The sequence below is a fragment of the Ursus americanus genome, chromosome 13 (genome assembly GCF_024610735.1).
Source record: "Ursus americanus isolate L20-20 chromosome 13, mUrsAme1.1.p, whole genome shotgun sequence".
Lineage (NCBI taxonomy): Eukaryota > Metazoa > Chordata > Mammalia > Carnivora > Ursidae > Ursus > Ursus americanus.
Genome location: NC_142139.1, coordinates 45,015,797 through 45,033,646, shown reverse-complemented (window position 1 = coordinate 45,033,646; position 17,850 = coordinate 45,015,797). Strand labels below are relative to the sequence as shown.

Genomic DNA, 17,850 nt, shown 5'->3' with positions numbered 1-17,850 from the left:
CAGCTGCAACAAAACTCTCCAAATAATGTAAATATACTTACTTGGTCTTATTTTTGTGTTATAAGAATTATGGATAATTCCAATTTCAGCTATAGAGAAATAAAAAGGTACATTGGCTTGATATCACTAGGAAATGGGAGACTTAATAGACCTGAAAGTACCTATTTTCAGGTTCAAACAAGATCAAAATAAATAAATCTAAGGAGTCTAGACTTTTAGCAAGAAAGAAAATACACTTAGCAGTGAGAACTAACATAAACAAAGATATTACATACTTAATCTTTTAAAGTTTTATAGCAAATCCAAAAAGTATGCAAATAAAAAAGGAAATGAATTTGGAAAAAAATTAATTTTACTTAAAAAATATGTAAGCATTTTAATAAAGAAGTTAAAATCCTCCAATGACTTTTTTCCCCCCAAACTCAAGTTACTTCCAGTAATAGGGTATTTTCCTCTTGGTTTCTAAAAAATTATGTGAAATCACATATCCATTATTATTATTATATTCCAATTTAAAATATTTGTGACTCTTTAAGGCACAACGATTTCATATATTCTGTATCAACAAAATGAAATCCATGAAAATACATTTAGGCTTTAAGGAGGATTAAAGAGAATTTGTTTTGTCAGAAATCAATGTATCTATACTTTTATTTTTATTTTCATCAGAAGTCAGAATTCAGTATGAATTTATGTAAATCTAGATTTCCCTTTGTTTCAAAAATGCTTACTGTGTTCCATAAGATGGCATTTTGACAACACAGGCACACTTTAAAATGAGCCGATTTTACAAATTAGTAATTTTTTGAACTTTATTTCTCCACAGAGCCCACATACTTATAGTCGATATATTTCTACTTACAAAGTTTAAACAATATGTAATATAATTTTCTTAATTTGTGATAATACCATCTAAAATTATACAAGAATAAGATGGCTTTCTCTGAAAGTTACAAGGAAGGAAATTGGAAATCCCACATACGTTAGAATGGTGATCATAACAGGATCCAGCGTGCACATGATTTTATCAGAATTATCTGAAGTATCTGCAATTTACACTAACTGAAGAGAATCGTTTGGATTTTATTCTATGTACTATGATTATCCTTCATTTATTCCTAAAGCAATGTGTTTGCTATACATATATACATCATTAGTAGAGCACAGAAGTAACAAGTTCATGCTGCCATTCAAAAGTAAGGTGCCACATTTTTATTACAATCAAATGGCATCCAAAATGCAATATATTGCTATGAAAATGCAAAATTTTTCAGATTGGCATTTATGAATGAGGCTGGTCACAATGAAATGGCATTTTATTTTACTCAAATGAAAAAGATTTATCATAAATATATAGACCAATATATAACATTGAAGAACAAGAAGCAGAAAGGAAACAATGCTCTTGCATAAAGATCAATTCGCTTTGCTGCTGTTGGAATAACAGGTTTGGCAGGGGGCGGCTTCTTGTTGTTCTTTGCCTGAGATTTCCCAAGCCCATTGTTGACTTCAATAGGTTTTCCATAGCAGTCATAATTGGATAATTCAAAATCTCTTGGTAAGCTTCCAACAATGCTGAAGTCATTAGACCTCAGGTCAGACTTCGAAGTGCAAACCTTTTTGCACCTTGTCTCTCCAACCTGAGAATAAAAGTTAAGGACAGAGTACATTTAGAATTTTTCTATTCATAAAACATTTCTTCAAAAGGATATTTTTAAAATCTGATGGCTTAATCAGGTGACTATTATCTCTGTTTGACAAAAAGATTCAATAGTAACTGATTAGGCCATCAGATTACCTGAACGTTTAGGGCTCTAAAATGTCGCCCACATAATAAGGCTTATGTCATGGAATAAGCTTTTGATAGGTTACTTTATGTCAAGGGACTCAAAGCGCAAATCAACATTTATCTCGGTGCTTCCAGGCTTGTGAGAGTTCTCAGTTGAAATACCAATAAATTACAATCCAATATTTAACCATGGCATAGACCATATTACCACAACACATAAGATTACAGAAATCTTCTGGTACTTCAACCTTTGACTTCCCCATGGATTCTATTTCCAAAGATGGCGGTTTATAAATGACTGAGGCATTTATCTCTTCAACGAGATAGACTCTGTCTCTAAACTGCATGCACAAATAGGAACTAAAAGATGGTCACAGTGATCATGAACCAAAGATCTACTGGTGAAAGGCATTCATTCTTAATTTGCTGACTAAAGTGGATCAGCCAACCACACTCAGAGAAGCCAAAGAAATTGTGTATATTTCAGTCAGATCATATGTCACAGAGATTATTCAGTTGATAATCTCTGAACTATTAAATTTAAATCCATTCCCTATAATATACAAAAGAATTATTTCATATTGAACCCTCTCTAACAATCAAAATGCTCTCAGATGCTAACCCCAATGTCTTAAGATAGCACTGATATTACAAAAGGCCACAGAAAGGTAAGTTCGTGACTCTACTGCTTAATTTCCTACTGTTCTTAATCCTGAGTTTCGCAATTCACCTTTGTAATCTCCATTATTGATATTTACTGCTTTTACTGAAAAAGGAAACCTATCATTATATACTGTTAGTATACTATGGCTACTCTAGTTTTTGCCTTATTAGTATAATACAATGGTTAGTTACATAGATTCAATTTACCTTTACCAGATTATGGCTGGGTAAAACTCATGCTTAATGTAAGAAGTAACACAAATTATTTCCCAGCAGTACTTCAGGTAGCAAGACCCTATCCTTTATCTGGACAAGCACTGAGTCATATCTCCTGGGCAGGAGCCAGATGGCAGTGTTTAGAGGTTTATAGCACGTAAAATTAAGATGTACCGAGTGAAAAAAAAAAAAAAAAAGCTAAAATGTGCTTGTGCAGCTCCTGTCATTATACATGTATTTTATTTCCCTCTTTTCAATTATGAACATGTACTGGTAGTGTTATTTTTTAAGCTGGTATGTAAGTGTTGGCTCTATTCGTATATACTTTATACCACATAGGTATTTATACAATCCTACTGAGTAAGAATTGCTAAAAAATATGTTTGTATAAATATAACTATACAAAAATAGACAAGAAACTATTGATAAATAAGAATGGGAATTGTGGAGCTGGAATTTCACCTTTTTATTTGTTTATTATATGTTTTTTGGGGGGAATTTTACCTTTCTTAGTGTTTCATACTAAGAAAAAAAAAGATGTGAAACACCAATATATTAACATATTTAGAGAAGGTTTGTTATAAAATAGCTCAAATGGAAAGAGTTCCATCTTGCTTTGATGGACCTTTGTTTTAGCTAACAGAGGCCAGCCTTAAGCAGGAGGATTCCCCTTCCCCTTTCCTTATGTGCAGTTACAATTTACGAATTCTGAGAACTCAGTTGAGTTTAAAAGAGTATGGCTTGATGAGGTAGCTAGTTTTGATTGAGCAACCATAGGTCCAGGGTCTAGTTCGTGTCAACTTACGTAATGTGTCTAGGAAAATACCTGGCAAAAAATAGGGACTGGTCAATGGAATGAGAACAAAGGTAGCAATTAAAATCTAAATTATTTAATATGACATTGGGAAATCATATATATATATAATTATGAATATCTATATAAATATTATACATGTATGAATATATACATGCATATTATGTGACTATTGTGAATTATGATTATGTGTAATAGAAAATACATTTTATATATATAAAATTTACTTTACACCTTCCATCTAAATTCCCTAACTTGAAATTTTAAAAGGCCATTTTTAGCAAGCAGTCTGTCATTTAAACTCCACCACCATGCACATGCACACACAGACTCACATTCACACTCACACACCTTCCCTATAAGTGTACCAGAAAGAAGACCGCATTTAAAGCTCTAATTTTCCAGTGCTATTTGAGGAGTAAGTCTCAGGATAGATCAGTGAGCTTCTGTAGAGTAAAATTGCTACCTTGATTGGAACAGAGGCTGAGAACAGATTCTACATATCAAAGCTTTGCATAATCCTCAGACTCTCAGAGCAGTCTTCAAAATCTGGGGCTCTGTGGGTATCCCAGTCTCACTTTCTCCCTTTCAAATTCTCTACTCCAAAAGTTTTAGATTTACTAACTGTGCTTAAGAATCCACTTATCAAAACAAAGGGGGTATTCTAGTTTCTGCCAATAGGACTTAAGAAGCGTGATTCTTATCATTTATTTTACTTTTCGCAAAGAAAGCCATACATATTTACCATAGAAATGCATTTACTTTAAATCATATTTTATACATAACTCTAGGTATAGTTTTAGTATCTATAATAACTGAACAAGTAATCAAATTTTTATGATATTATAACCTAAGTCACATGTAAATACTTCAAATTTTCTGCTAGCCATTTTAATAATTTTAGAATTTCATCTACGCAGTTTACTCAAAATGTAGACATAGGATGTTATATTTATTCAGAGAGATTATTTGAATATAGTACACATGTCAGTAAAAGAAGAATAACTTCTTCAATATTAAAGTAATAACATAGAAAAGCACTCCAAAGAGTTTCAATTTGGTTCTACTAAATCTTCAATCATTTAATTTATTAAAACGTCTTCTAGAAATGTATTTGAAGATTCTTTTATTTGAAAAGAGTTGTGGCGGGTGTGTGTGTATACTGAAGGAGAGAACCTCTACTATAGAAATATCTTTTAATTATGTGACACAACTACATAAGAAATAAGAAGACCTCCGGTTCCTTAAATAGGTCATAATTCATTAACTAGTTGGCAGGTCTCACCTTTTTCCATTCATCGGAGATTTTACACAAACGTAACTTTTTTTAGTTAATACTCTCCACACGTAATTATGATATCAAATATGTGCATAAAAGTACAAAATATTCACAATGTAATACTATTTTAAGCAATTATAATATCACATCAAGAGGGATTCAATAAACTCCTTATTAATAAGAAAGTAACCCTATATAACACAGTCTTAAAGGTGATCTCAGTTGTATTAATCTCCAATTTATAATTTCTCAATTTTTCCTCATAAAATCTGTGTCTCATTTACTTTCATCATATAAACTTGTCACTCCTGAAAATTACTGGTAGCAAAAATGAGGTAGTATGATAATGAAACTGTCAAGAATAAAAATGATGCAGATAAGAACTTCCTAATGCTTCAAATTATAACGTTTAAGATTTGGTTTTTTTTGGTCCTTTTCAGTTTGAGTCATACATTTAAAAGCAAATCACCTTATGCAATATTTCTTGACCAGAAGACTTAAAACGTATGACTTCATGGGGATAATGGCATCTTCTGCAGTTAATAAAAATAGGTTCAGAAGGGAATAATCTCTATGTATTTTACCAAATTTAAGTCATTCCTTATTTTTAAAAACCTATCATTACCATAGGAAATAACTAATTCATTCATGCATGAACTGCAGGTTTTATGTTTTTAATTGTTCAAATCCGAAGGCAAAGACATTATTTTGTCTTTTTTTCACAACATCTTTCTTATGAATAGCACACGGCACATACTAGGCATTTGGAACAGGATGATATTAACAATAGTACGTCCTCGATATTTTTATTGAATTAAAAAGAAAGGATTATAAGAATAAACAAACAAATTAGTAAATAAAATATTGTAATAGTTGTGGAAGTACTAAATTTAGGCGGGGAAATAACCTAGATAATTATATATGTATGATGACAGATTTATGTATGCAGACAAAATTATAAAAACATGCTAAAAGCTAGATTACATTATCATTGATGTTTCTTATTTCTTACACTTTTTAAAATCATTCTTTTCCTTTGCAAACACAAATTTAATTGTGCTTTCATTAATAACTACTGTTATTCTATCTAAAAATAAATGACATACCATTTTGAAACTGTGCCCGACAGGGTTCATGAAGTTGAAACTAGCAGAACGTTTAAAGCTTGTTTTCCAGAGAATTGTTTCTCCCTAATCAGCTATTGTGTCTTTTCAGAGCCTACAAACAAATCTGCTAGCTGTTTCTGCAGAAGCCTGAACTCAAGGTCAACTGATATGATTCCAGCCTATGAACAAGCAAGCCCCTGCATTCCTTAACAGATAATGAGACTAAGACCCCATTCCAGTTTATACCAGCTCTCGGAGCATGCCCATAGCCCCTTCTCCTTGTCCTAAGATAACCTCCCGATGTCAGGGCCTGAATTTTGCCCCCTCCTGGTGTTAAGTCCCCACCCCAAAGTGAATATGGGATCCATGTTACATATATGTTTGCTCAATATGTGTGTTCCATCTTTCCTCATGAATAGTCATAAGTTTCCCTGCCCTTTTTCATCAATATGTATGTAATCTCCTACCTGAATTTCCCTTTTAAAAACTCTATTTCTTCACCTGGAACCTCAGAGATGGTCTTTGGACACCAATCCCCCATCTCCCCAGGTTGTTGGCCTCTTAAATAAAGCAATCTTTCCTTTCCAACCAACACTTGTCTCTTGAGTATTGCCTTTTGAATGGCAAGCAGCCGAACTTGGGTTTCAATAACAATTTCATTGAAATTACTCTGCAATAGTTTGTGCTTTGAAAGCAAAGTACATTGCGAACAAATGCATTTTGAAACCAGAAACTATCTTTTTTTCACAAGAAAACCACTAAATTAAAAAGGCAACATTTTTTAAATTTCTTTTTTATATTCTTTTATGTCAATGTGTAACAGTCTTATGCATTTATCAAACTTACACATTTGTTCTAAGTTTGACATATATATTAAAGATGTTATTTTTTTACTCATTCTTTTTTCGAAGTCTATCATAGGATACAAATATTACATAGGTACAATGTTCGTTTCAGAAATTGCATTTGGACTGTGAGCAATAAGAATAATTTACATATATTTATGGAGATTAAAATTTCTGGTCAACTTTTAAACTCCCTAAGCATCACTCTATGACTTTTGTCGCAAAATGTTACAGTTTCAGAATCCAAATACGTGTGTTTTTATTAACAACCCCAAACACAGATAATTAAAATACTGAAGTTCTTAAATATGCTGAACTTTTCTTCATTGGGCAATTGTTTTAATGCCTGAAATCTAAATTTAAAATAACATAATTCTAGGGAGAATTCAAGATGGCATAGGAAGATCCAGATCTCATCCCTCCTGTGGACATAACAAATCTACAACTACATATGGAATAATTCCCTCCGAAGGGGATCAAGAAATTGGATGAACAGAGCCCCTGCAATAAGGGACATCAACAAAATGGGTAGAGGAGGCAAAGATACGGTCTTGCTAAAGGAAAAAACCACACTCCAGGCACAGGACTCCATGTTTAGGAGGGATCTCAAAGGCATAGAGCTTTACCCTGAGGAGTGAAAGATGTGAGCTCCATATCGTGCACCCTAACCCTTTGATTCTGCATAGGAGACATGAGTCCCCAAAATTCCTAACTCTGAAAACTGATAAGGAATACCTCCAGGAAAACTATGGAACCATAGTAACAGAAAAACCCACTCTTAAAAGGTTCAGGTGCTGACTCACTTGACATGGAAACCAGTGCAAGAACAGGAGGCAACTGAGCCTCTCTTCCCCCAGGAACTTAGACACTGGAGGCAGCCAGTTTTACTATCTTGTTCTGCCATGCTGATCCTGGCACTGGTGAGCTCCATTTTGGAATCCTCCCTCCAGACTGTTAATGTCAGAGGGCATTCCCCATAAAGACCATCAAACAACCCTGTGCCTTGGCCAGGCCTTGCAGCTGACAAGACAATAACCTCACCCACCAGGGCTCTTGCAGCAGGCATAGCCCAGCATTCCAGACAGCTGGGCCAGGGACCACTCCCACCTACCACATGTCCACAACAGTCATGTCCCCACCACAACAGGAGGGTGCACATAGCCTACACAGGGGATACTCCTGGAACACCTGGTTCCGATGACCAGGAGGATTTGTACTTCTGGGCCCCACGAGACAACACGTACATACAGCCACTCCTTCAAGACCAGGAAAAGGAGCTGAACTGCTTAATACTTAGTAACAAACACAGAGAGTCAGGCAAATGAAGAGACAGAGCAATATGCTCTAAGTGAAAGAACAAGGCAAAATCTTAGTAAAAGAACTAAATAAAATGGAGTAAGCAATCTACCTGATAAAGAGTTCATAGTAATGGTCATAAAAATGCTTACCAAACTCAGGAGAAGAATGGATGAACACAGTGAGAATTTCAACAAGAGTTCGAAAATGTAAAAAAGCACCAACCAGAGCTGAAGAATGCAATAAAAGAAATGAAAAATACACTAGAGGGAATAAACAGCAGATTAGATGTTACAGAAAAATGGATCAGTGATCTGGAAGTCAAGAGAGTGAAAATAACCCAAACTGAACAGCAAAAAAGAAAAAATAATTTTAAAACTGGATAGTTTAAGGGATGTTGGGACAATATCAAGTATACACACTAGAATTCATACCGCTCAATATCAAAAAACACAATCCAGTTAAAAACTGGGCAGAAGGGACACCTGGGTGGCTCAGATGGCTAAGCATCTGCCTTCGGCTCAGGTCATGATCCCAGGTCCTGGTATTGAGCCCCATGTTGGGCTCCCAGCTCAGCAGGGAGTCTGCTTCTCCCTCTCCCTCTGCCTTTCTCCCTGCTTGTGCTTTCTCTGTCTCTCTCTCTCTCGAATGAATAAATTAAATCTTAAAAAAAATGGGCAGAAGACCTGAATAGTCATTTTGTCAAATATATACAGATGATCAACAGGCAAAAACCACGCTAAGATATCACATCACACCAATCAGAATGGCTAGTATCAAAGAGAGAAGAAATAACAAGTGTTGGTGAGGATGTAGAGAGAAGGAAACCCTTGGGCACTGTTGGTGGGAATGTAAACTGGTGCAGCCACTCTGCAAAATAGAATGGAGCTTCCTCAAAAAATTAAAAATAGAATTATCATTTGATCCAGCAATCCTGCTTCTGTGTATTTATCTGATGAAAATGAAAACACTAATTCAAAAAGACAATGTACCCCAATTTTTACTGCAGCATTATTTACAATAGCCAAGATATAGAAACAACCTAAGTGTCCACTGATAGATGAATGAATAAAGAAGATGCGGTAAATACATATAATGGAATATTACTCAACTACAAGAAAGAATGAAATTTTGTCATTTATTACAATATGGGTAGACCTAGGGAGTATTATGTGAAATGAAAAAAGTCAGACAGAGAAAGATAAATACTATATGATTTGCCTTATATGTGGAATCAAAACAAAACAAACAAAACAAAACAGAAACAGACTCATAGACACAGAAAACAAACAGACGGTTGTTGGAGGATGGATAAAATAAATGAAGGGAATTAAAAGGTACAATCTTCCATTTATAAAGTAAGTAAAGACATAGGAGATATAGATAGATGATAGATAGATAGATGATAGATAGATAGATATAAATTATAGCATAGGGAATATAGCCAATAATTTTGCAACAATTTTGTATGGTGACAGATGGTGACTAGTCTTATTGTGCTGACCATTTCCTAGTGTATATAAATATCAAATCACTATGTTGTACACCTGAAACTAATATAATATTGTGTATCAATTATTCTTCAATAAAAAATAAAATAACATAATTCAGTCTAATGTTCTAGATCCTATTTATCCTTTGTATCTATTATCATAAATAATCTTGATATATTCTATAGTATTCCAAAAATCTCTGAAAATCTCCTCCATTTATAAAATAAGTAAGCACCTATTCTCTAGAACTTCTTTGCTTTCTGTCTTGAGATCACTTAGCCAGGGTTGAGTTAGTGGGTAGGCGCATTAGTAGGCTGGAAAAGTGAGAAACTGATAAAAGACTGGGAGATATAAATGGAAATCAGCTGAGGACCTTCAGACCCCTGAAACAACTTGGTGGTGAGTTCTTGTGTGTCCTCTTTGCCTCATATATCCCAGATTTGGAGCTGAAGGAGCTGAAATTGAAATGCCAATGAGTGCAGACAAAAATAGCCCCAATAACAGCCTGCTTCCTCTGGTCACAGGACAAACAAAAAAGTAGCTTAGCAAGACAAAAAACTCTTTGGCCAATAATCTCTACTTGAACCAAACACCACACACAAAAAATGTAAGCCCATCCCCACACATGCCAGCAAAGGCTGAATGGAGAACTGAGCATTCTACCTTTAAGAGGCTGTAACAGGTACCCAATACTCCCACTGAAGTGGTATCAGAGAAGGCCAAATAGGGAGCTGGGACTTCCATCTCTATAGACCACTATCAAGGGCCTGCTCCTCCCCCACTGCATCAGTGGAGACTGTATAGGCAACATGGAGTTCCACCCCCACCCAGCAGAAACAAACCGCTTCCCCTCTTCTACACTTGGGATGATGTCATAGGAGGACTAGCAGAGAGGCAGGACTTTTATCACCACCAAGTAGTAACAAGAGCATTCCCCCTGTGGTATCAGTGGAGACCACATGGGGTATTAAAAACTCCCAATCCCACCCTGCAATACTGAAGGGCCCCATCCTCACTGTGTGAGGATTTGGACTTCTACTTCTGGAAATACTGATGCAGCACCCTTCCTTCTCCTGGAAGGACACAGTCAGAAAAATCCAGCTAAAAAAGATAGGAAAGTTTAAGCAAGATTCAGAGTCTCATAAAATAATATGAAAATGTTCAGGTTTCAATAGAAATCACTCCTCCTACAAAGGACTAGAGAAGATCTCAAACTGAATTTTTTAAAAATACTATCAGTAGATACCAACACCACGATGAAAAATGTATTAGAATTATCTGAGAAAGGTTTTAAAACATGGATGATAAAAATGTTTCAATCGGGTACTATGAATATTTGTTTGAAACCTTTGAAAAATAGAAAGCCTGAGCAAAGAAATATAAAATCTCAGCCGCCCCCCAAAAAAAGGAAGAAAGAAAGGCCAAATGGAAATTTTATAACTGAAAAATACATTAAGCAAAATATAAAATCTCAGTGAATGAGCTCAACAGAAAAATGGAAAGGGCAGAGGAAAGAATCCGTGAATTAGAAGACACAACCAAAGAAATTATCCAATCTCAACAAAACTAAAGAGAAAATCAACTAGAAAAAATGAAAAACCTCAGGGATCTGTGGGACTATAACAAAGGATCTAACAGTTGTGTCATCAAAGTCTCAGAAAGATGGGAAAAAGAAAGCAGATATGAAAAGGTACTCAAGAGAATAATAGCTGAAAACTCTCCAAATTTGCCAAGAAACTTAAGCCTACATTAAAAAAAATTTTTTTTTAAGATTTTGTTTATTTATTTGAAAGAAAGAGAGCTCACGGGCAAGTGAGTGCATGAGTCAGGGTAGGGGCAGAAAAAGAAGCAGGTCCCTTGCTGAGCAGTGAGCCCAAGGTGGGGCTCAATCTCGGGACCCCAGGATCATGACCTGAGCCGAAAGCAGACACTTAACCCACTGAGCCACCCAGGCACCCCTTTAAGCCTATATTTTTAAACAAGCCAAACAAATCATAAACAGGATAAATGCAAAGAAATCCATACCAAAGCATAGAATTTAACTTCTGGATAATAAAGAACCAGAAGAAGACTTGAAGGTGGCCAGAGAAAAATGACAGCTTACTCTTAGGGTAAAAACAATATGAATGAAGTGGATTTCTCATCAGAAGCTACAGAGGCCAGAAGGAGGCAGCACAATATTTCTTATGTGCTAAAAGAACTGTCAACCCAGAATCCTATACCTGGTGAAAATATCCTTCAGAAATGAAGGGAAAATCAAGACTTCCTCAGATGAAGGAAAACTAGAATAATCTGTTACCAGCAGTGCTACCAAAAATAACGGATAAAGGAAATTCTCTGAAAGTAAAGAAAACAACGAAAGACACATCAGAATAAAAGCAAGAACATGGTAAGCAAAAAGATACATAAATACAATAAGCTTTCCTTCTCCCTCTCGGTTTTCTAAATTATGTTTGATAGTGAAACAAAAAGTATAACACTTTCTGATTAGGTTCTAAGAAATATTTACAATTCTATCATAAACAGAAAGTTAAAGGGATGTTAAAGAATGTAATGTTTCTACACATCACACAAACTGGCAAAATAATGACACCAGTAGACCATAATAAGTTATGTATATGTAATTAGTACCTAGAACAAACACTGAACAAGATAGACAAAGAAATATGCTTAAAAACAATATAGAAAACTCAAAATGTCATTCTAGAAAATGTTTAAGTAACCTTTGTGAAAGTAAGAAACAGAAGAGAGGGAGATAAAAAAAATGAAACAGAAAACAAAACATAATAGACTGAAGCCCTAACATACCAATACTTATATTAAATTTAAATGATTAAATACACCAATTAAAACATGGGAGTGGTGGAGCAGATGAAAAGTCATGAATTAATAATACATGTTGTCTATGAGAAACTTGCTTCAAATATAACGATACAGACATGCTGGATGGAAAAGGATGGAAAAAGACACGCCAAATGTATGAACTCTCTAAGGTCATGATAGCTGTGTATTAATGAAAACTGTATACTTAATGTATACGTATTGTATACTTATTCTTCATAAAGGGAGTTAGGGTATGAATGAGCTTTAAGGCCTGAAAAACCCTCCCATAAAGTAGCAACTAAATTGCAGAGAATCTTGGCTGTAGATGCAGAAATGAGTTTAATGACTTAACCAGATTTTTTTAAAAATTTTTCTAAAAAATCTAGATTTAGGTAGCATCACATAAAAACATTTTGCCTGCTTTTGTATTTAAAATTGTGTATGTGGCATACTTGTCTAACATTCTAGGTAAGGGACGTGGTGGTAATTAACAAATATAAGCAGAGGAAGCAAGATTTTCAAGGTCGTAGGATGGTATGAACCTATTAGTCTTTTGTGGAATTTACCATGCAAAGCTCAATGGAAATAGTCTCCTGGTTTACCACTCTTCCCAAACAGAAGACATCAATCAGGGGTACACTGAGATAAGTGGACAGTTATCCTTCATCCATGAAATAGCCTATCGCTCCAGAATTTATCAGAATCTAAAGGCATTGCCTAATTTTCTTAGATCTATGATCAAGTGATAAGGCAAGGTCCAATTCTGTAAGCACTCACCACTGGGCTGGACAGACCCCAAACTATGGGTATAGTTTCCCTATGAGCCAGGCATCTGATAAATAAGTAGCCTGCCTGACACATTCTGTGTGAGGCTTTCTAACTGGGTAGGGAACAGCTGGGCGTTTTATCAAGAGCACGGGCTCCTCTAGGTCTTCAGTGCTTGCAGAAGGTCAGTGTTTCCAGCAGTCTTCTGGCCTTTCAGTAATGGCTTATCAAGTGAGAAATAGTAGAAAGGTTTATACTTCGGCAAGATCTCCACATTCAAAGGTAGCCGTCAAAGCAGAAATGTACCATTAAACTCGATGGGAAGTCTAGAAATTTGATAGGGTATTGATTTCTTTTTCTTAATTAGTATTTAACCTAAGTGATTTTTATTTCTTTTCCAAAAAGTATGCTGTGTACAGTTCCTTTTCCCTTTGAGAGAAAAATGAGGCAACACCAATTCTATGAAAACTTCACACCCATAGACAAGTATCTTTCTCCTGCTACTGCAGAGAGGATGGGGGAAATAATTTCCCTGGATAGTTTCATTCTTACCTGCAAAGTGCTAATGTGAACAGGAGTCCCTGTACCATTCACAGTATTCTTTTTAGCAGCATTTCCACCTTTCCCATCTGCTTGCTCAGCCTTAGCAATTCTGGCTTTTTCTGCTTCAACTCTTTTGGGGTTATTCAACATCACCTGGACGACGGCATACTCCACCAGTGAGGCAAACCCAAAGAGAAGACAAGCAATGAGCCATACGTCGAGAGCTTTCACATAGGATACTTTGGGAAGTTCAGCAGCAAGCGTAGTACACTCAGAGGCCAAGCTGAGTACCGAGAAAATACCTACAGAAACAGAAATAGGAGTTAAAGTTGCTTTTTAACCCCCATGAAATGTTGTGCAAACATTACTTTCTGACAATATCCTCCTCTAGTAAGTTTCAATGCTCCTCAGGTCTCTTTCAAGTTCACAGAGTAGAAAAAACAATACTGACATACTTTTTATGTTAGGATTAGTGAATGTAGTTGGAGATGTTTGTAAATATTTAATATTTAAAAGTAAACAGAAATTTAAACCAAGGTGTAAAAACACAATTTAGATCTAGTTTAAATACTACAGATATCTGAAACTATTTTGTAGTATCTCAGAGAAAGCCATAAAGCTCTCTAATTAGTTATTTCATTCTTCAGCTTTATTTTAGACAGTTATAGAACTGAATTTTACCCCACGAAGAACTAACCTGAGCAAGAACAGAACATATAAAGCAATTTTCTGATAAGACTCACAATTAAAAAAAAATCTAATAGAAAAGATATAGAGCATTCCTGATTATTTCAGGAAAACAAATGATTTCAGCTTTTCAAGGAAAGAATAATATTCCGCTATACGTGATATTAACCATTTATGGAAAGCTAACTAGTTATATACCAATTTAAGTCAAATAATTGTAAGATCCCAAAGGAAAATGGCATTAATTTATATCCCTCCTTTTCTTTCCACTTGCCACACTCCCAGCATTTCCCTTTTGTCTCTTTCTCCCTTCCTTCATATTTTCAGAAGAGGGGATGGGCAAATATGATCCACTGGCACTGGCTACCAATAACAGACTGGGTCAGAAAAAATCTTATATAATGTCAAGGGACACTCACTTTCAGCCATGTAGGAAGCAGGTGTGCCTTGGCTCTGTGAGTCCATTTCACTTATGGGGCCAAGTGCACTTTTTTTACTCTTAGATTTGGCCACCACTGTGAATTAATGAATATGTTATCCTAATAAAGATGTACTTGGCTCTCTTTTCTCTTGCCTTGGGAATATGGTAAGTACTATATTAGTATCAATAATCAGTTAAAACATTGAAAAATATATTCCATCAGTTGCATTCAGAGGCTCCTAAAAGGTATAGAGTTTCTTGGTTTGTTTTTTTGTAAGTATTCAAGAGTTAAAAGATTTTCTAATAGAAAGGTTTCTAGTAGATGGAAACAATATTCCTTAGAATATAAACACTTAATAAGCATCTAATTTGCTATTATACTAATTATGCTTAGTCCTGAAGAAAACTAAGAACTAATTAATAGGACTATATTTTAAAAGTTAATATAGGTCTTAATGTTTCTTATCTGGAAGTGGAGAATAACATAAAAATCCAAGGTCCTATCACTTGTTGCTTGAAACTACAGTTACTTATGCCTATGGGCATTAATTTGGCAAATAATATTTCCAAGTCAATTTTTCTATTCTTAATCAAAGGTTACGCACAAACCTATCAATCGAAAACAAAGCTTACTTCATTCCTTGAGATAGAATATATTGACACACCGTTCTCTGTGTTTCCATAAATTATCATGTTCATCAATAACACAGAATGTATCAAACTTAGTAGTATACCTGAATATTTCCTGATATGTTAGAAATGTCATGAGAAAATGGAGAATGATGTCAGATTATAGAGGGTCCTAAAAGCCCTCTAATGAATTTACCACATTTGGTAGAAAATATTAAAAAACTGTAAACTGAAGGAAGAGAAATGACGTTATCAAAAGAATGCTGAATAACATTACTCTGGTAGGGATGTACAAAACAGACTAAGAAAGGAAAAAAGTTGTAGTTGCAGAAACAAAGCATGAGGAAAAGAAGGACAGAACTGATATAAAAGGATTTTGAAGAGAACATTTTAAAAGACTTGGTTACTGATTGAAGGAAGAAGGAAAAGACTGAAACAATTTTCTGAAAAACAGAATAACTAGAAAAGTACCCATGAAAGATGGGAAGAAGAGACGAAGAAAGATTATGACTTTGGTATGAAAATACTGAGTTAGGTTAGATAAAGGCCAAGAAACACAAAACCGATGACCATGATGCAGCACAATGCACGTCAGAGTTTTGTAAAAGGAAAGATTAGCCAATATCATGCAGATGGAGGTCATGCTAAAAATGAAGAAAACTTTGTGAGGAAAAAATGCTGGAGTGTCAGAGAAAGGAGACCAAAGAAACAGAGAAGGGACTACATTTTAAAAGGAATGATATGATATTAATAGATTCTTTGGGGGGGGGGATAAAGGATGTATTTATAATCCCAGGTATTACATTAGAAACCATGATAGTCCATTCTATTAAGGTTTTTATCATTTCAAAGATGAAAGAATAGAAATGGGGATGAGTTATGGAGGAGGAAAATGTAAACATCACTGTATACTTTCTCTTTAGGAAATCATATTAAAATAGGAAATATCCATTTGGTTTTTTATCCTAAAATAAGAAATCATGGGGCCCCTAGGTGGCTCAGTTGGTTAAGTGGCCAACTCTTCATTTCTGCTCAGGTAGTGATCTTGGGGCATGAAATTGAGCTCTGCACTCAGCACAGAGTTTGCTTCAGATTTTCTCCCCCCCTTCTCTATCCCAATCCCCACTCACATACTCTCTCTCTCAAAAAATAAAATCTTTTTTTAAAAAAAAGAAATCTGAGCAAATAATATTTCTTTAGACAAATATTGTAGCATTATCTTAATGTAGTCTTCAAATAAAATTACTTCACTGTTAAATAATGCATAGTGAAATTTTGTCTGAATTTTAATAAATTATAAACCAATCAAAAGAAATTCCACTACTGGGTATCTACTCAAAGAAGATGAAAACTCTAATTTGAAAAGGTATATGTACCCCTAAGTTTATTGTAGGATTATTTACAATAGCCAAGATATGAAAGCAAACCAAGTGTCCAATGAAAGATGAATGGATAAAGAAGATGTGATATGTATTATGTAATATTACTCAGCCATAAAAAAAAATGAGATCTTGCCATTTGCAGCAATAAGGATGGAGCTAGAGAGTATAATGCTAATGTAATAACAAATGCCATGAACTGGTCAAGGAGTAACTGCAAGTGATCACATACCTGTCTACAGTCCTAATGATTCTTATCTCATTAAGCGATAAACTATTTATCAAATTCATACACGTGGAATTGTGATTAATAAAAATTCGTTTAGAAGTACTACTAAATTATAGTAGGATGTTATCATTTCATAATGCTTTAATCAAAAGATACTAAAAGGAAAACCATTACTAATATGATGTGGGAATCCAAAAATACATTTTCACATTTCTGAAAGAGGTCTTGTTCCAGATGAAAAGAGTACAGGAAAGAAATGTATGTATGCGTGGTCTGCTAGAGGTCTGAGTTGTAACCTAAATTATTAATCTTTTTGACTGAAAGTTATTTGCTAAAAAAATTCCTTTTTAGCAGCTAAAGTTAAAGTGTTTTATGTACCAGAGAAAGGGAACGTTATGTATAATTTATAAAAGTTACTCCCATAGTTACTTGCATAGTTATTTCCATACTTAAACAAGTAGCTAAAGACAAAAGTCTTTATCTAAAATTCATAGAGGGAGCTTTCCATTGTGTTAACAATGGAAAAGGTAAATCAAAATTAGATTGGGAGAATGTTGAGCATCTTTTCAGATGTTTATTGGCCCTCTCTATGTCTTCTTGGAAAAACGTCTCTTCAAGTTTTCTGCCCATTTTTTAACTGGATTTTTTTTTCTGTTTTGTTTTGTTATTATTTTTGTTTTTTTTGATATTGAGTTGTATAAGTCTTTATATGTTTTGGATATTAGCCTGTTATCAGATACATGATTTGCAATTACTTTCTCCAATTTGGTAGGTTACCTTTTCATTTTATTGATGGTTTCCTTCACTATGCAGAAGCTTTCTAGTTTGATACAGTCCCTCTTTTGGTTTTGCTACTTTTGCTTCTGATGTCA

The 17,850-nt window shown here is 34.6% G+C and overlaps 1 protein-coding gene across 1 annotated transcript in view; it reads right to left on the bottom strand.

The window, feature by feature from the left end:
• Positions 1-798: 798 nt before the first annotated feature.
• The window catches only part of GLRB (glycine receptor beta), a 94,902-nt gene continuing 77,850 nt past the window's right edge, over positions 799-17,850 (bottom strand). Inside the window, exons 9-10 of the mRNA XM_045798757.2 lie at positions 13,642-13,934; positions 799-1,640 (exon numbers count right to left, since the gene is read on the bottom strand). Of these exons, the coding sequence (XP_045654713.1) occupies positions 1,344-1,640; positions 13,642-13,934 (590 nt within the window). The 3' untranslated portion in view covers positions 799-1,343. The remainder of the gene's footprint in view (positions 1,641-13,641; positions 13,935-17,850) is intronic.